Source organism: Eulemur rufifrons, chromosome 19 (assembly GCF_041146395.1).
Source record: "Eulemur rufifrons isolate Redbay chromosome 19, OSU_ERuf_1, whole genome shotgun sequence".
NCBI classification, from domain to species: domain Eukaryota; kingdom Metazoa; phylum Chordata; class Mammalia; order Primates; family Lemuridae; genus Eulemur; species Eulemur rufifrons.
Window position 1 is genome coordinate 76,544,707 of NC_091001.1, and position 20,140 is coordinate 76,564,846.

General features: G+C 35.0%; 1 protein-coding gene across 17 annotated transcripts in view; it reads left to right on the top strand.

The window, feature by feature from the left end:
• NRXN1 (neurexin 1) overlaps positions 1–20,140 on the top strand; it is a 1,058,130-nt gene that overhangs the window by 362,100 nt on the left and 675,890 nt on the right. For 16 of the 17 annotated variants that reach the window (XM_069494608.1, XM_069494610.1, XM_069494618.1 and 13 more), the window contains one exon: positions 18,175–18,476. In XM_069494608.1, the coding sequence (XP_069350709.1) occupies positions 18,175–18,476 (302 nt within the window). Of the gene's footprint in view, positions 1–8,619; positions 8,624–18,174; positions 18,477–20,140 lie in introns of all 17 variants that reach the window. The other variant, XM_069494606.1, reaches the window with a different exon arrangement.

Genomic DNA, 20,140 nt, shown 5'->3' on the forward strand with positions numbered 1-20,140 from the left:
GAAAAAGGAGGAACTATCTTTATAAATTTTGTGGTAGGGAATTTTTCTTAAGTCGAGAAATGAGAACAGGCCGGGCGAGGTGGCTCACGCCTGTAATCCTAGCACTCTGGGAGGCCGAGGCGGGTGGGTCACTCAAGGTCAGGAGTTTGAGACCAGCCTGAGCAACAGCGAGACCCCTGTCTCTACTAAAAATAGAAAGAAATTATCTGGCCAACTAAAATATATGTAGAAAAAATTAGCCGGGCATGGTGTCATATGCCTGTAGTCCCAGCAACTCGGGAGGCTGAGGCAGTAGGATCGCTTAAGCCCAGGAGTTTGAGGTTGCTGTGAGCTAGGCTGATGCCACGGCACTCACTCTAGCCCGGGCAACAAGGCGAGACTCTGTCTCAAACAAACAAAAAAAAAGAAATGAGAACAGCTTGCCATGAAGTAAAAGTCTGAGGGAACTAATTCATAAGATTAAAGAACAAACAAAAAACATTGTGTACAGGATAATTGAATGATTTGTGGACAGGTTCTATGCTAATAATTTTATAAGTATCAACTCATTAAGCTCTGGGTAAACATTGCTTTTTTTTTCACATTTTATGGGGGGTGGGAAATGGAGGATTAGAATGTTTAAATAACTTGTCCCCAATCACAAAGCTAATCAGTGATAGACTGATGATTTGTCTTCTGTGATTCTAGAGCCTGGGCTCTTAAACACAACGGGGACAAGGTCAAAAGAAAAATGTATTTAGGTACTATATACATTTGCCATTAAATTTATTCAATAAAGAAAAATTGGCATTCTCATAAGATATATTTTAAAGTGTACCTTGTACTTTTATGTCTCATATGTTCAATATGGTAATTTTAAAGAATCTAAAGCCTCTTTACAATATTTTAAAATCATGTTTAATGCAATCTACTGAATATATCTCACAGTTAAATGGAATATAACTTTGTTTTATCTCCTTGAATAGTTGGACAGATATCTTCCTCGAAAGGTAGTGCAAATTAAACCCTTTTTACAAGAAGGCTTTTTCCTTACACATTGGTCTATTTGATAGGGAATAAGAATAAAAATGTCTAATGATGGACCATTCCATCGCTTTTTTTCTCTCTGAATTAAACCTGAATAATGATTTCCAAATGCTTAAATTCTCCATATTTTTACATTGAAAATACTACTTTCATTTTTGGTAGACTGAAATTTTTAAAACAATTATGCTCATAATAAAAAAATAAAGGGCAACTTTTCCTAAATTCATGCTATTGAGTAACCATTCATTTTCAGATGGCTATTCTGATACAAATATCAAGGATGTCTTCTCATTTTATCAAGGATGAAAGAAACTTCCTCACTTTGACATTATTCTTCATCGTGCTACCTTAGTTCTGGTCAAATGTCATTAATTGCTTGATTTTTCACTTCAAAATGTTTCCTCTATATCCTACCCTGGAGTGTCTTTTCCTCACACTTCCTATATTTTAAACCTGTCTTCCTTCAAGATGTTATCTAAGCTTTACCTTTTTAATGAAATGTATCTCAACACTTTGGAAATAATCCCTTCCTTTAAATTTCCATGGCCTTTTATATGCCTTTTATCGACTTTGCGTTGTGAACACCTCATAAACTGGGTCCTCGTCTAATTTAACTTTGGTTTCTCCAAAGCAATTAGCATGGTGCCTCACACATAGTAGGCCCTTAATATATGTCTCTTTAATTAGTTAATTAATTAATTCCTTAGGGCTTCCATGACTTATTTTGCAAGCAACACGTCCTAAAATAATGCTTACAACTCTAAACTTTTAAAATACATCAATTCAAAAAAAAAAATCTATTCCCTTTTGAAACTTCATATCATATATGTGTAATATATAGTATAAATAAATCTTGATTCAGGTAAGCATTTATATGGACATTTCTGGGATTGTGTACATATTCATAATTATAGGGGAATGTGGTTTCCAGAGAGCAGAGTGGACAGCGCCAAGAAGGGGAAATGCAGATTCAAGAACTCAGTGGCTGTCAGGGAGTTCTCTAAAGGCAACACCTGTAGCAGCATCCAAAAGTGCTTTGAAGGCTTGGAGTGGCTATTCTGCTGAATAACTGAATATTCACAGAGCCAAGATTCATGACCTTGAGCACAGCAGATCTTTTCTGCTGAATATGATCTTATTCCAAGAAAAGTCAAATTATTCTTTCCAGTCGCCAAGAAAACCTCAAAGCTTTCAAACCACTTTGCCCTAAGAGATGCCTCGAATCTGCTAAGGCAGCCCACAGGACGGAGAGACCACAGAATGCAGTTGAATTGCTTGGAAGCATAAAACTTTCCATTTTGTACAGAATTCTGATGTTTCTAGTTTGTATGCCAAGTATAAAAAGGACTCTGACCTGAGGTAGGAAGGGCTGAAGGGCTGCTTCTGTGCCTTCCTTGAGTCTGAGCTAGATGGAGAATAAAGGATTTGTTTCACTGAAGAGAATCCTAATGACTGCCAGAGTCAGGGACATTCAATCTTGACCCACTCTTCCATTTTCTCTCATTCCAGCATCCAAAGAGCCTGCTTTTTAATTAGTGAACAAGCAACAGCAAATGAGGGAAATGGGGAAGAAAGTCTTTGTCTTCAAATTGAAATACATGTAAAGAAAACACAAGCAGAAATTTATTAAAGGCTTTTGTGAGGAGGCTTTTAGTCAGCATTTGGCTTGGTTAAGATCCTGAGCCAATTGTTTATTAAGGCACAGCAGCAAGGGAAGCAAAAATCAGTCTTTTGTGCATTTGTCTATTATAAGGAAGAGGAGCTCAGACATTTAAAATTTCTTCTGCCTGCTGTGTACAGATGTGTCACCTTGTAAAAGAAAGATGAGCTTGTCAGGGACAAGTTACTGATGGATGGGGTGTTGGCTCTTCTCGTAGGCTGTTTCAGGACTAGCTGTTGTTCTGTGTCTGTCTTTCTTTCTTTATTTTATCCCAGGACTTCGTTTCGTGACCTTCACCTCAGAGTAGAATACCTTTGTTTTAAACATTCATAGTGGGATAATTACCTTCCCTATCCTTTTCATCAGTGTCAGATTTTATTCTGACCAGTAACTAAAGAACACTGTTTAAGACAGCCTTTTAAGGATTTGGAACATTTGCCTTCTTTGAATGTTTACATGCGATTTTGCCAGAAATACTTAAACCTTATATAGTTGTTTAATGAGTTTTGGAGATTGGCTACATTTTTAAATTTAAAAAATCTGAAAACAATTGAATTCAGCTAATTGTGGGTTTCTATGGGTTTGGGCACATGTAAGGTAGCAAGAAACAACCCTATATTGCTTCTTGGGTGATATTTCCTTTGGGAAGGAGATATGTAATATCAGCATAGATTTAGGTTTTTGTACTATCTGAAGGGATTGTGTATTCATTCATAAAGATCGGCTCTTAAAAAGAAGATTGTGACTTAAAATCAGAGACTTGCAAAGGTCAGTCTGAGAATGTACAATCTAAGTGCATGTTAATCAGCAGGGGGTGAGGGGACATATACTTAAATGTTTCCACTTTGTAAGAGAAAATATGCTAGACTGCTTATTAGTTACTCAAGCAATATGCAAATGTAAGGCAATACTATACACAGGCAGATCATATCTAAACTGTAATTATAGCTTAAAGAACCATAAAATTTTAAGACATTATTATACTAAATTAATGCGGTTACAGAGCCACTATTATTACACATTAAATGCCTAGGTCATGTCTCTTTAAATCCTTAGTTTTCTACCATTTCTGCACATTAGAATCACCTGCGAAGCTTCTATTAATAAAAATACCAATGACCAGGCCATATGCTGCCAATTAAATGAGAATATTGAGGTGGGGTCTGGGACCTAGGCATCACTGTTTTTTAAGGATGTTTAGGTGATTTTGTTTTGATGCCAAACTGACAACCACTGTGAATATTAGACATTTTATCAAATCACCTCAGCATGATATACCTGGTTGTTGTTAGTATTAGCTAATATTAGCTTCTTGTCAAAATCATGGTATGTATTTAATTTTTATTCCAAAATGATATAGATTTTGTTTCCATGGTGGGCAATACTATCAAAATAAAATGCATTATCTGTTTTTAAGTAGGAATATCTGGACGCTTGAATCAAAAGCTATTATTACAATAATGCATATCAAAAGAAACGGCAAAAGTTAAATTTTGATGTTGAAAAGCGTAACATAGTAGTGCAAATATGGTGAGGTAGTTCAGATGATTACTTTGAGACTACTGAGAAAAATAATAGTAATATTGTTTGGTGATATGAAAGTTATAAAGCTACAATTATATATATTTTCTCCATGAGTTATAAAAAATTAGGTAACTGTGAAAGAGTTTAAATTAGAATAGAATGCCATGATGAAAAAAATAGACTGTCCTGTATTCTTCAGAATGAATATATTCTTCCATCTGAAACTATGAAGATATTCATTCTAACCTATACAAAACAGCACTAGAAACGTAGGAAAGTATAGTAGAAAGAGCATAGGATTTAGAGCCAGAAATGCAAATTCTAGTCCAAATCATTCACAAGCTAAGTGGTCTTTACCAAGTCCCTTAATTTCTCTGGGCCTTAGTTTTCTTATCTATTAAATGTAGAGTTTGAATAAAATTCATGTTTTTCAAGGTTTGGGTTGAGAATCATTATTGGATTATGAAAGCAATTTAGAATAATTTTTATTTCTATGAAAAATAGAAGAGTACATTGTAAGTAGAAAGTTTATGTATTGTATATGAGTCCCGGGTCACTGGAAAGAAATTTTTGAAAGCCCTTGAATTAGAAGATCTTTTTAACTTTTAAATTTTTGTGAATTGTTGGTAGGGAAGGTATATAGTATGAGAAATGGAGGTGGAGGAAACTTACTTCAAGTATGGAGTATAAAATATATCAAATATTCTTGCCATATAGTGTCAAAGCAAAGGATCTTTAAAAAGAAAAAAGAAACCTACCTTGTTTTAACATAGTATTTGGTTTACTCACAAGAAGTAGAAAAGAAAACTGAAAAGGATTTACAGCCTGTGAATGTGGAATGTGTCCTGTCCTTGAGAACAGAGAACTTTCACTGTAAGAAGTGAATGGATGTATTGTGAATTTTAGCTACTGATTCAAGAGGTGGTATTATTCAGTCTGGCCAGAGTGTTCTCTATCCAATGAAATTGCATCCAAACTGAAAAGTGAAAATGTGCTCTGCTGTTTGATTTCTTCATTTATATTTTATCTATTATATAGTGAATTTTGGGCTCACCGTTGGGAAATGGGTTCTCTCCATGGAGAGTAAGATAAGGGAAGACCCATTACTTTACTAAAAAACAAAAACAAAAAACCCAGAACAGTGAGTTTCAAGTTAAACTGGTCATTTGAATTAACTAGGAGCTAAAAAATAATAATATAATATCAAGAGATTCATTCTGATAGTAAAGTAGAACTTGTGGGTAGGGGTGCTGCAAACATGTTTTTGTAAAATGTTTTCCAGCTAATTCTGATGATCATCCCTGTTTGGGATCAACTGGTCTAGAGACCCAGCTTCTCATTCCAACTTTACCTGTGCACCAGAGAAAATCTCATGAACTTTATGGGTCTCCCTCTTCCAGCTCTAAAGTTCATAATTCTACGTGTCACTCAGATTTCTGATAAGATCTCACAGTTTAAATAAAATTCGTCATAAATCAGCTGAAGTCCAGTATTTATCTCGGATCTTAAGATCTAAATTTGTATTATAGGTAAACTAAAAAGGAGATGATAATAATTCCTACATGCTAGGAAGGGTGTTCTTTTCTTATTAGGTCACCATAGGAACTTGTTGACAGTGTTAGGTGTTAATGAATGATTTGGCGGTCCTCTCACAATGATTTCCTCACAAGTTCCTATTTTATAATCTCACTGCTTCCCCTATTCTTGCCACAGAAGACTCACCTGGGAGTTGACTTCTAATGCAAGCTGAGCTAGTCAAATATTTTGATTTGGGGAATTCAGAACTTGAAAGGAATTACCTCAAAACTGGGGTTCACTGGAGCTTAGTCCTATGAGTGGTACAACCCCAGAGGAGACCAGGAGCTGTGAGTTGAGGAGCTTGAGTTTACCCGAGTTTCTTCTTTTTCAAGACTTGATGATTTAACAATTCCTTCAATTCTGTGAGATACCTCAAAGTCCTTCTGATACATTCTGGGTGTTTGTACTTAAACTAGAGCTCTATTGGAGTTGGGAAGGGAATAAAGTTCTTAAAAATCCATCATATATGATAAACTAAATATATTCTGAGTTCATTTAACTAAAATACATGGAAATGTGGCAGCCCAGTCTCATTAGTTTTCATTGAGTCAGTTCTATGCATCTAGAATGGTGCTGCTTTGGTACTATCCTTGGGAGAAACGAGAAAACAGTAGTCAAATCAAATAAGGAACCTGGGATAAAAAATGCTGAGATAGAGAATGTTAATCTATGATGCTTTCAACACAGCTATGCTAGAGGGGGTGAGGTGAGGTTATTATGCATGACTCAGTATATAATTGATAATAATAATTTCCTATAATTATATCATTGTATTATAGATTTTCATTTTTTATCTTAAGAGATGGGGTCTCTTTCTGTCATCCAGACTGGAGTGCAGCGGTGCATTCATAGCTCACTGCAACCTCGAACTCCTAGGCCCAAGCAACTCTCCCACCTGAGCCTCCTGAGTGACTGGGAATACACCAGCAGGCACACACCAGCAGATCCTCATTTTTAAAAAAAATCTAAGTGCAGCATGGCAGAATGACTGTATCCAGTGTACTACAGGAAACTCATACTCAGCTACATTTACTTGCTCATGGTCATATAACCACATAACCAACCATAAAGCGAGGAATTGAACCTTAGTCTCCTAATTCAAAATTAAGAGCTCTATCCATAGGAAAACACTAGTTATTGTCAATTAATCTTGCCATACTTTTATTGGAAAATATGCATAATCACAAATTAATTTATATAATTTTATAATAAGCAATATTAGCTTTCTCTTGAAATATTTTATTTTTCTAGGAATTGCATTTATATGAAGAAGTACCTTAAATTTGAGGAAAAAGCAGTTATCAAACACAGTCTTCTAACACTCCAGCAAATCTGTTGAAGGTGTTCTTTTCTGGGCTAAGGAAGAAAACTAACCAGAATAGAAAGTTTACATCTAATAGGATGTGAATAGAACACCTTTCCATATCCCTTTGTTTTTCTACAATTTTAAGTCTTCACAAAATAAAGAAGAATTATCTCTAGAAGCTGAAGGAGGTAGGGGGTGCTATGGGATGTTCCTTTTAAAAGCAGCAATCATCAAAAATCTTTAAAGACATTTCAACTCTAGCATGTTGCCTGATTTTGACAGCAGGGAAGCAATAGAGTTTGGCATAGAGTTGAGCTTCAGTAAATGTTTATTGAATGAATTGATGAAATAGTGGTTCAAAAAAATCAAGAATGTTATAGAACCATAGAATTTTAGAATTGAAAGAAACACTGGAGATCACTTAGTACAGCTTTGTCATTTTTCCAGGGAAGAAATTGAGGCCCAGTGAAGCTAAGTGGGGTGGCCAAGGGCAGAGAGCTGAAAAGTGACCAAGTAGAAACCAATGCTCACCTCTCCTAATTCTTAGCCCCGTGCTTTTTCCCTAGAGAATAAAAAATAATTTAAATAGCAAAAATCTCATGAAATTATTTTCCAAGTCATCCAGGTACAAAATCTGTTTAAAAAGCTAAACCAGAAATATGTATCTTTTCCTTCCTGTTTTTAATTTATAGTACTTCCATCTCTTTCTTTCTTCATGAACCTTTAATTAACCCAAATGCTCCTAGAATTAGTGTGTTGAACATAGTGATATTCTAGTTAATAAAAGATTTGGTGAAAAGCTGATTATTTTTTAAACTTCTGGGGGGTGGTTTAAAATATAGTTGTTACTTTAATAATAATGATCGTAACATCTAACGTTGATTAAATGTCCACCATATGCTAGGTAAGACTTTATGTGCACAACAGCATGTCGAGTGGAAATTTTCCTCATAGAATTGTTTATTAGGACCGCTATGAAACAAAAGAATTTAAGGAGCCTCTGTTATAAATAAACTCTCCCAAAACTGGCCAGTTATCTTCCTCAGCAATTACTGGAAGACGGCAAAACTGACTTTTCAACTATACCTAACATGCAGTCCTCTTCCCCACTTCCCACCTTCCTATCTACCTAAGCAGTGACGGATGGGCACGTAGAGAAAAGAATCACTAAGTCTCTAAGAAGCAAAGGAATGGGTAGAGTTACATGAGTACATTTCTTCCCAATTCATCATAATTCTTCATTATACTTATCACATATTTATTTACATTCTCCTCTACTTAAGATACAGGGGATACCTATATAACTTTAGTTTGTTTCTTTCTTTTAAAAAATTGCCATTCTTGTTTTGAACATAGTAGACTTTGAGTTAGCAGCTTAGATTTCCTCCATCGCAAGGTATTATTAACTTTAAAATATTCCGAGTTCATTTAACTAAAATACGTGAAAATGTGGCAGCCCAGTCTCATTAGTTTTCATTGAGTCAGTTCACATCTAGAATATGTGATAGTTTGTTTTCAGTTGCAGCAGGGTATGAACAAAAACTATTTCTAGAGAGAACTATAAATGCGGTTGCATGAACCTTGTTAAGTATATTTACTAATAATGATGACTTGTTAGACCATACCAGGAGATGATATGCACCCTTTAGATTTATCCAGAAGAGTGGTACCGAGTTTGCAAACCCACAGAGAATTTTATTGTAATATTGCCTAAAGGTGAAACATGTTGAGAATAAAAATTCAGAGATTACCTCCGGTGATTTAACGCCTGGACTCTCTGCTGGGGTGCATATTAAATAGATATTTGAAACATCTACACACTGATCACAGCTCTCCAATTCTCCCCCTCTCCCAGGCTTCTTATTTCCAGTCAAAAGACGCAAAATAATTTATCTGGATGTTTATTCTTTAAGAAAAGTGCCGTGATACCAATATATTTTTTGTCTTGGTACTTAGATATGATAGACCCAAAAATATCCTTAAAATTCTTAAAAGATATTCTAAAATGCAACAGTGTAAGAATCTGTTACACCAGCAGGACTCTCACACTTTAATGTACACTAGAATTACCTGGGAGATCTTAGTACAATACAGATTTTGCATCAGTAGGTTGGGGAAGGAATCCTGAAATTCTAAATTTCTCACAATATCCAAGTGATGCTGATGGCACTGTCCTTCAGTTTGAGTAGCAGGTGCTGAGATCATTATTTTGTTAGAGCAATTCCACTTTAACCAACTGTTTTCCCTTCCTTGTGAAGTTCTCCTCCCCTCTCCTGTTACCTTTCAGGATACCATCATTTGTATCTATTAAAATATTGAATTCCATGATTTGGAGCAAAAATATTTGAATGAGTTAAACTATAGATTTTTAAAATTAGAAGCCACCCCATTCTGATTTTAGGGAGAAAGAAGCATATTATAAATCGGATGCTCTTTGGAGTTTTGTTAAATAGATAAATTGCTCAGCATATACTGCCCTGACCAAGTTGGTAATTAATTTCATACTTGAAATTATTTACTCCACATCCATTTTATATATGAGGATTTTCTGTAAATCTGCTATGAATATAATTGTATTCCTATTATTTACTTCTTTAAGTAATCATTAATTGGCACTCGGAGAACTTATAATTTCTTGCAGAGAATCTTTATGAAGTGCATATTCACCAAGTTATGTGTTTTTATTTTGATTGCATTACTGATTCCCTCTTGGTTAGAAACTGCTAGAGTCTAGTTGTTAGATTAAATTGTTGGGACTTGAATCTGAAGCAGACCCAGTAATTGCAATATCGCACACCTAGTGAATGCCAGGGTATTTATCCAGTACTTTCCCTTTGTGTCACATGATGTGTGCAGAACCGGTTATCAGTCCAGATAGGCGTAGAGTGGCCTGTTTGGTTCCCAGCACCTGTGGTCATTTAAACATATGCAAATCAGTTGCACAATAAGATTGGAAAATTATTGTGCTAGAGTTTTAGACCATGTCCTATTTTCTTTAGGGAAAATTATGCTCAAGTTTAAGCTACATTTAGTTTTTTGATCATGAATTTGAGGCTCATTTCATGGCAATATCTGGAAATGAGAAAGAGCCTGAGACTAGAATCAAGAGAGCAAGGATTATATTCTGATTCTCTCTCAGTTAGTTATGTGACCATAATTTTGTCTGTTGGGCCATCACACTGTTCATCTAGTAAATGAGCGCATTGGACTAATAATATCCAAATCTTCTTTAGCTTTCATATTTAATGACCTCAAGTATACCATCAAGAGGCTACCTCTTCTTTAGGGTTATTTAATGGGAACTTGGCAATTTATTTCCATATTAATCTCCTTGAGGTTTACCTAAGTGAAATAAAACCTTGAAGAATGAATATTTTATAAAGCTTGATTTCTTGTTGTAAAACAATAGAATTTAGCCTCAGAATTTACATATGTTGAATCATAGTTGGGGATATTAGAATGTTTTACAATATTGTGTCAAGTAGAAAATCTAAGGAAAGAGTGGACTACTCTTCCTTTAAAGTAAGAATGTTTTTCCTTAATCAATTGATTGTTTTAATTTCTAAATTACACTGGATTGTGGCAAATAAAATAATATCAACTTTCTTAGGGACTGGGAATTTAACCTGACATGAATTTCAGTAGGTAGACTTTCCTTTTCTGTTTTTCTAAGTGATTTTCTCTTTCTAGAGTCAGAGACAGACAGGCTTACTATTTAATTTAATAGTGGAAACTTCTAGTGTGTACCTTTGTTTAGTCAAGGATGTTTTTGGCAAAGCATCCTTATGTATTTGACTTTTAGATTAGAAAAACAAATAAAGCAGGTCTCACACTCAAATGCCTTTTTTTTGGTTCATTTCTTTTTTTATATTTTGAATTCAGTTTCTGACATGTGTTGAACACAATCTTAGAATCACATAATTATAGTAAAACATTACAAACCTGTCTGATTTGGGATTATATATGTGAAAAGCAAGATAATCAAGAATAATAGTGTAGATTAGTTTTGGCATAGGAAAATGGCCTGATGTTCTTTATATAAGTGGGGAAAATGGGAATTCTCTCTGCCCGTAGGCATCCTTGTACTTAGAATGTAAGGGAAATCCCTTGCAGATTGTTTATTTGGTAAAGAAGTTCAGTGAACTTGGAAAGTGTAGAAACATAGGGTCAAATTAATGAGATTATATCCTATGCACAGGTAATGGAAAAGAACATTGTCCTGAGAATAAATTTCTATGTGAACTTGGGGCATGATTTAACCTCTCTTTGTCTACCATTCCTTTCTATGGAGCAGATATCAGTGATTTTTGGTGTCCAAAGGGATCCATTTGTTCAATCTACCATCCAAGGATTGAATACTTTCTATTCATACAACATCCAATTAAGTGTTTGAGCTATGTTTACGTCTTTTCTGGGATGAGAAGTTTGTTTTTATATCAAATGCAATGTTCCACCTATGGATAACTCCCTGATAAAATCTTCATTATTTTGGGTTATATTTTCCCATAGCTTTTATGCTTTTATTCTATTTACATCCCTGATGTCATACCAAATAGAATTGCTCTTCTAAAAGACGTCCTTCCTAATATTGAAAGATGCTACCATATATCGCCTGAGTCTTTCTTTAGATGTTTTTTTTTTTTTTAATAATACTTGCTGTAATCTAGATGTCTTTTATCGTATTAGCAGATGTCCAGGCAAATCCCAGCTTCTCTAAATAGGTATATGATAACAGGTATAAGCTGATCGGCGCTAAATAATAGTACCGTACTATCCACCTTCTAAATACTTTCATTAATGCAACCCATGCCTACATGAGCTTTTCTGAGTGTCTTCCTCATGCTGTTGATTCATATTCTCAGTCCTCTAAAGAGTTTGCTTTATTTGTTTTACCTGTTGAGGATGGAAATTCATGTTTCCTATGTACTATTACTTGTTCATTAGGGTGGTTTTGGATCTTAGGATAGAACTCAGGTTTATTCTCATTAAATACGACTTTGATAAAGTCAGCTCATCCAGTCAGCATATCAAGAATTTACAGAATTCTAATTCTTCCATTGAACTTCCCCTCAGAAAATTAGATAAGCAAGAACTCTGTGTTTTCATCTAAGTTATGAAGGGGTAAAAATTGAATAGTACTGAAATCTAATGGCACCCTCTTAGATCTCTTCCTCCAACTGCATGACAATATAAAACAAATTAATATAGAATGTTGGATAAATGTTCTAAATTTTTAAAGTATATTTAACTTTTTCCTGCAATTCCATCATAACATTTCTATGATTGGTAATAGAGAGTGTTTCTTCATCTTGACACCAATCCATTAATGATCAAATTTAGGGTACGGCCCTTCAAACAATTATAATTATATCCATGCATTCTATATATTTTAAAAATCTCATGAGATTGCTCTGAAGAGCAAATGGTATTAAGAGATATTAATATGCATTGAAAGTTTTTAAATGTCACAATTTAATTATTACTATTGTTATTATATTTGATTTTTACTACTATAGTAGCATTAATAGGAATAATGTCTTGCTCATATCATCTCATTAATCAGGAAGAAAAATACTTCATCAGATTAATTGATTTTGTATTCAATCATCTAGATTATTTAAACTTGTTATTGAAAGAATGTATTCATACTAAGAAGTACCTATCGAAAGTGTACAGGTAAATGAGTTTTTTGCACACTTAGCATACCTGTAACCAGTGCTCAAATAAAGAACAGAACATTACTAATACCCCAAGAGTTCTCCTCACTAGTATTCCTTTTCCATCTCTACCAATGGTAGCCAATATCTTGATTAACAATAACTAGTTTTGCTTGTTTTTATAATTTTTATGTAAATGCAATCAGAAGTATGTTCTGTTTTGTGCTGGCACTTTTTAACTCAACATTGTTACTGTGGGATTTATCCATATTTCTGCATGTAGTTGTAGGTCATATATTGTCATCGCTATTTACTATTCCTTTGTGTGACTGTCCATTCTACTATTGATTGGTATTTCAGTGGTGTTCAGCTTGAGCTTATTATTCAGAATGCCACAATAAACATTCTGGTATGTTATCCTGATGGTCAATGTGTGCATTTTTTGTTGGATGTATACTTATGAATGGAATTTCTAGGTCATAGGGTAAGCATATGTTCAGCTTTAAAAGATAATGCCAAACAATTTCACAAAGTCATTCCCACCAACAAGCTATGAGAGTTCTAGTTGCTCCACATCCTTATCGACACTTCATGTTTTTTTGTTCTTTTCCACTTTGTTCATTCTAGTGGAATGTGGTAGTATTTCATTTTGGTTTTAGTTTGCATTTCTCTGAAGAATAAGTTGAACATCTTTTCATAAGGATATCCTTTTATTGTGGAGTTTCTTTTCAAGCATTTTTTCTATTTTTTTAAAGATTTGTTGAGGTTTTTTATTATTGATTTGTTATAAATTCTTTACACATCATTGCTGTGGGCCATAGACCTATTCTTTAAGTGTTCAATGGAAATACATACATAATTTCATTGTGCTGCTTGGTATTTGCATATAGCATACCACAAAGCTTAAATTACAAAGACTGTAAGGTAGCAAAGAATTAGAAGAAATAAATCTTCTTCAAATATATTGTAAAAAATAGAGTGATTTTTGTATTTTCATGTAGTATACATGTTCTTTATGAAAAAGAGCATAGGAAAAAATATTTTCCCTGCTCAGATTTATGTCTCATTTATGGCATTTTAAGGTAATTGCATATTCCACAGAGTGAATTTTTCCAAAACTATATGGTTGTTTTTAAGGCAAATTTAAATTACTTAAATTTGGAATTAAATAATATAAAAGGAGTGATATATTTTCATTTTTAAGTAGCAGGAATATCATAGTGTTAAAAGACATCAGCACCCATATAACTTCAAAGCTTATGGCCTAGTCAACTGCAAACTCTGTTTACTATTTTTTCCTCTTGGCTCTGCCACAATATCTGGCAAACAAATCCTTTGTTAAGATTCATTCTGAATTATGCACTTGGAATAGTATGAGGTTGCTCTGATAAAATGCCACAGCCTTTTAATTAGATAAAACCTCTTCAAGCCCCCAAACCTTGTTATTTAGTTATTTAAGTGGAATCTTTCTGAATATGTTACATGCTTCCTTGCCCTTTTAAACTGAGTTGACTAAATATACTTATTCTTTTCTTACTAAGACACATCTTTGCAAACAATTTTTTCTCTCTGTGGGATTTTTTTTTTCTTTTTTTGCTTTTAGAATGCTATACATCATTGCTTTCTGAAACACAGGTGGCATGGAGTGTTAGACAGAGATTGGATGGGTAGTCAGGAGGCTGAATTCTAGTCCTGCACATTTTATGAACTTGACAGTCATTTAAACTCTGTGGGCTTCACTTTCTTATGATATAAACCAAAGGGTTGATCTAGAGGATTGTCTTTAGCTCACTCTGGTTTAGAGACCTAGTCTGAATATTCAATGGGACTGTAAAATGTTGCAATGCAAATGTCATTTTCAGATAAGTGGATCTCAACATATATTAATATAATGTATGTATATGTATGTGAACCAAAATTCACTTGACTACTTATCATCAAATGATCAGAGCAATAAAAATGTGTTGAAATGAATTGAGAAATGTTATTTTTTTATTGATTATGTTATTTGCTAAGGACTGAGACTTCAAGTTCTTTATAATATGTGAAATTCTCATGAGATTGCATATTGCCAAATGGAGCTTATTGTATAATAATTGGTCAGTTTTCATCTTATCAGCACTCTCATTAGCAATAGATAAGGATTATCAACAGCTTTGCCAACATTTGGAATTTTTTCCTTTTTTTGTCAATTTCATGGCTGCAAATTATATTTGAATATAGATATTGACCTTTCCCTGAATACTAATAGGATGGAGCATCTTTTCACTTATTTATAGGCCATATATACCTATTTTTCTATGAAATTATTTTATATTTTCTTTTGATTTAACTTCTTGCTCTCCTTGTGGTATTATTGATGAATGGATGTTCTTAATTTTAATGTGGGTGAATTTACCAACATTTTATTAGTGCTTTTTATATCTGTTTTATAAATCCTTCCATACTTCTGTGCCATAATTTCTTGTTTTACAAAATTTTTTCCAGATTCATCTCTCAAAATTAAATTCTTAATCATGTAGAATTGATTTTGTGAACAATATGATGTAAACATTCAATTTCACTTTTTTCATATAGATAACCAATTGTACCAGCATCATTTAACGACTAATCAGTCTTTTGCTTACTTATCTGCAGTGCCTGACTTAATATAAGTTGGTTTTTTTTTTTTTTTTTTTTTTTTGAGACAGAGTCTCACTCTGTTGCCCAGGCTAGAGTGAGTGCCGTGGCGTCAGCCTAGCTCACAGCTACCTCAAACTCCTGAGCTCAAGCGATCCTCCTGTCTCAGCCTCCCGAGTAGCTGGGACTACAGGCATGCGCCACCATGCCCGGCTAATTTTTTCTATATATATTTTTAGCTGTCCATATAATTTCTTTCTATTTTTTTTAGTAGAGGTGGGGTCTCGCTCTTGCTCAGGCTGGTCTCGAACTCCTGAGCTCAAACGATCCGCCCACCTCGGCCTCCCAGAGTGCTAGGATTACAGGCGTGAGCCACCGCGCCCGGCCTATAAGTTGTTTTTATAACACTTAGGAGTATTTTAATTTTGATTATATTTATTTCCTCCTTTTATCTATCTTAAGTCATTCTCTTAATTACCATAATTTTCTGATACATGTCCATCTTAGCACTAAGTTGCTTCATCTGCTTTCTCTGGTATATCCTGAGTATTTTGGGCTCACTCTTTTTCCCACAGAATGCGTACAATCAGCTTTTCACATTCATTTAAAAAATTCATTAAGATTTTTATTATAATTTTATTGAATCTATAGAACTATATATATATGTGTCAAAACATTGATTGTCCCTAATAAATAGAACACTAAAATCTGTCTAAAATATCTTATTAAGCAAAATAATTTTTGTAGATCAGTTTAGTCTTTCAATTTATATAATACAATCATATTTACCACTATGACATTATTTTCTTCACTTATAATCTTTATAATGTTCATGGATTTTTCTTGTCTTCCTACATTAGCTACAATTTCAGGGACAAAATTGAATAGAAATGTTGATAATGGGAATTCTTGTGCTCTTTCTTATCTTAGAGAGAATATTCTAGATTTCACAATGCAATATGTTATATGTTGTTTTAGCTCATTTATCATATTCATCACATAAGGCAGGCAAGGAAAAAGGCATCTACCATTTCTCACCAACTCAACAACTTTACCAGATGCTTGCACTGACATCTACTTTTATCCTCATACCCATTCTGAAAAATTGGTATCACTAACCACTTTCAGAAAGTGAGATTTAAAGATGTGTATAATTGCCCTTGCGACAGCTAGTGGCTAAGCTATGATGTAAACTCACATTTTGGTCCACGTTTTTTTTTTTACTCCCAGAAGAACAGTAATTTTTAGTTTTGTTGGTGCCCAGTATTGAACCACTTGCCACGTTGCACTGACCAGGAAAGCAGACACATGGACTGTAATTAGGTCAGCTTTGTTCATTTCACTATCACTAAAAGCTAGTACTGGGCTTAGCCCTTGGGAAGTGCTCAGCCAATATTTTGCATGTTTGGGAGGGACCCACTAGTATGGACTGGTTTGCCCTTCCTCTCTTATTCACAATGTGGTTGATTTGGCCTCATTGCTCGTCTTGGCTGATAATTTACTTGGAGTGAGTGACTGTTATTCCAGGGCTCAATCCCTAGGTGTTCACTGTCTTACTAAGTGCCTTGGGTTGACTACGTATAGCCACTTATGGCATTTTCTGCATCCAGGGAGTCAGGTCATCTGGCACTGATGAGTTGAAACTTTGATTTGAGTTCTGCTTCCAGGATGTAAATTATTTGACAATGAAATGAAAATAGTCCTGAATTAAAAACCTATTACAGGGGAAGAGTATAAAGCCTGCTGGTATATGAACCCTCCCGTGAGCATAGTAATGATACTGTATTACCAGTGGAACAAATTAAGTTTCTCCAGTACTACTTATATTAATAATTCTATGTTTGTAATTTATCAGAAGCTGTCTCATTTTCCTTGGCACAGTATCACTATTGCCTAGGAAGTCAAGGGAGCTTTTGAATTACACTCTTCTTTTGGTTAGACTCACTTCATCAGTGGGAAAAGACTGCTTTTTCCAAATAGCCACATTTCTGTTAGATCAGTCTAGCATCTTGTGGGATCCACATTGTTACTCCTAAATCTGGCAAAGACTGAGGTATATAGAAAATATTGAGACTTCATTTACATGCTGTCCCCATGATGATGTGCTGGAATTCTTACCAGTCTCATAAAAGCCAGCCCTGCCATCTGCTTGATGAGACCAGGGGATGAATCAATGATCCAGCAGACTCGATTAGTCTTTCTATCACTACTCCCTCCGTCCAGGGGAGAAAATGCACCTGCTCTAGAGGAGTTCTGTTTACTCCCAGACCAGATTCTCTGTTTTTCTTCTTTCTTTTCCCCTTACCATATAATTTGTTATGGTCGCTCAGTGATGAAAATATTTGGCTCTTCATTGAGAAAGATCTTTGAATATAAATGTCTTACTGAAAATTAAAATAATGCCTCAGTTGGATGCAAAGAATGTTGCAAACATGTTGGAATCCATTGTTGCCAGCAGAGTGGAACCATCCAATATGCAATTTATGATACCTGATTCCTGCCCTGGAGACATCACAGAGCTACTTTCTCTGATCAGAGCTCTTGCAGCGATACTTAAAAATTAATTGAATTTTCAAGACTGTCAGCTTTAGCTACTATAGTTGATGGTCCAATAGCTGCAGAGGTTTATTAAAAATATACTGCCACCTACAGCATTGTTTGACTCTTTTACAGTGTTCTTGTCATGAATGTTAATTAGGCAAAGAGTTAATTTGGGGCCTGATTAGTTATTGTTTCTGTTAAGATCTGTTGATTTGCATAATATATTTTTTTACTTATATGTGTATCTATTTGTTTTCCTCTAGGAAAAGAAGAATATATTGCAACTTTCAAGGGATCTGAATACTTCTGCTACGACTTGTCTCAAAACCCCATTCAAAGCAGCAGTGATGAAATAACTCTATCCTTTAAAACCCTTCAGAGGAATGGACTGATGCTTCACACTGGGAAATCAGCCGATTATGTCAATCTTGCCCTGAAAAATGGAGCTGTCTCTCTGGTCATTAATTTGGGATCAGGGGCCTTTGAAGCACTGGTGGAGCCCGTGAATGGAAAGTTTAATGATAATGCCTGGCATGATGTGAAAGTCACCAGGAATCTGCGTCAGGTAACAGCGCAGTGGATAAGAGAGTAACTGGCTTTGTTTCTCGCTACAGCTGTGTGTGTGGTCCTTGAAAACTCTAACAACATGATACAGGGCTCCTCAGAGTCGCTTGCAAATTAGCTTTTTCTTCTTCTGAGATGAATCTTCCTGCCATACTTGAGCAGGGGCATATCTAGAAAGTTCTGGGGGCCCAAAGGCTATTTTGATACAGCGACATATGACACTTTCCCAGAGGGCTGCAAGGGTATCCCTGCGACCTGCCCTTCCTGTGATGTGTGTTGATTTTGTTGTGTTTTTGGTTTTTTGTTTGTTTAATTTTAAATTATAGTTTTCATAGTGATCATTTGGAAGCATGCACATTGGGGTCATTAAATCACAGTTCCTTTTTTGTAGCCAAAAACACAATGTGATTTGGGATTGTATCAATCCCTACTTCCTCTCTCACTGCCCACCCCAAAATGGGGACAAGAAAAGTCCCTGAGGGGGAATTATGATTTTGGAGGCTTTCGTATTTCCTGAAGAGTCTGTTCATGAAGATATTTTTATTTTAGCATAGATACTTTAAGTTAAATCCCAAATGACTGTGGAAAGGCCAGTTCATCTTCTAGTTGCCCATTTCTATTTGACTGTTTTTTTTAAAAAAATTCTTGAAAGAGGCTATATTTTAGGAAAATATTGATTACGTACTAAATCTGTGGGTCTACATATACTGTATGTTTTTAACTGAGACATATTATTACAGTATATATATATATAGATGAAAGTGAATAGATTGTCCTCATATATTGAATATTATATGTTTTGATTATTATGTGAAATTTTGCAATACGATGTATCATTTTGTTAAGTGTTGACAGTGACTAATTTTTTTGCCATACCTGTTGATCTCAAACTAATATCCTTAACATATTTGTTGTTTCTCTGAACAGTTGCACAATGACCGGATTTTCTCTGATTTTCCTTTACTAAAACAGCCCTCTCTTTCAGAGCTGTTAACGGTCTAACCTTTTCTTTCCTGCTTCTGAATGGCTTAAGTTATCTGAGCTAGAGAAGCAAAAAGGAGCTTTAGGAGTGACGATTTAGTCTAAGGCAGACAAGTAAAACCGAAAGATTCTTGAGAACCCCAAATACCTTTCAGATGCCTTATTGACATGAGAGGGGCCCTTCATGCTTCACAATGGCCGTGGGAGAGGGTCGCTCACCATCAGGATAGCTGTAGATCATGGATTTTCTATAAGTCTGTCTCCTCGGTTTTCCTTTTTTATTTTTTTCTCTCAGATGCTCACCAAGAGACCGGAGGCTCATTTGAGAGAAGCACAGAAGGAAGGGTGGGGGCTTGGGGAGCCCACTTTCTAGATTTGCCTTTGCTCAGGTTACAAACCAAACTGCGAATTGGTAGCACAAAGGAAACTGTAGTTATACAGCCGGGGTGCATGTGTAGCAGGACAGATTAAACACAAATCCATTCTACTCATTCTATGTGTCAGGATCTTTGCTTTGTTTCATTGCAGTAAACTGTGACCCTAAAGTCCATCAATATGACCGAAGGAAGTTTTGAAGTTGAGGAGGAGTCCTTGTATGCTGTAAAATTGAGTAGTAGGGCAATGCCAACTGATTCCTACTAATTTGCTGGGGCTGGGGTGGGCCGGGTGGAGGAGGGATCAACT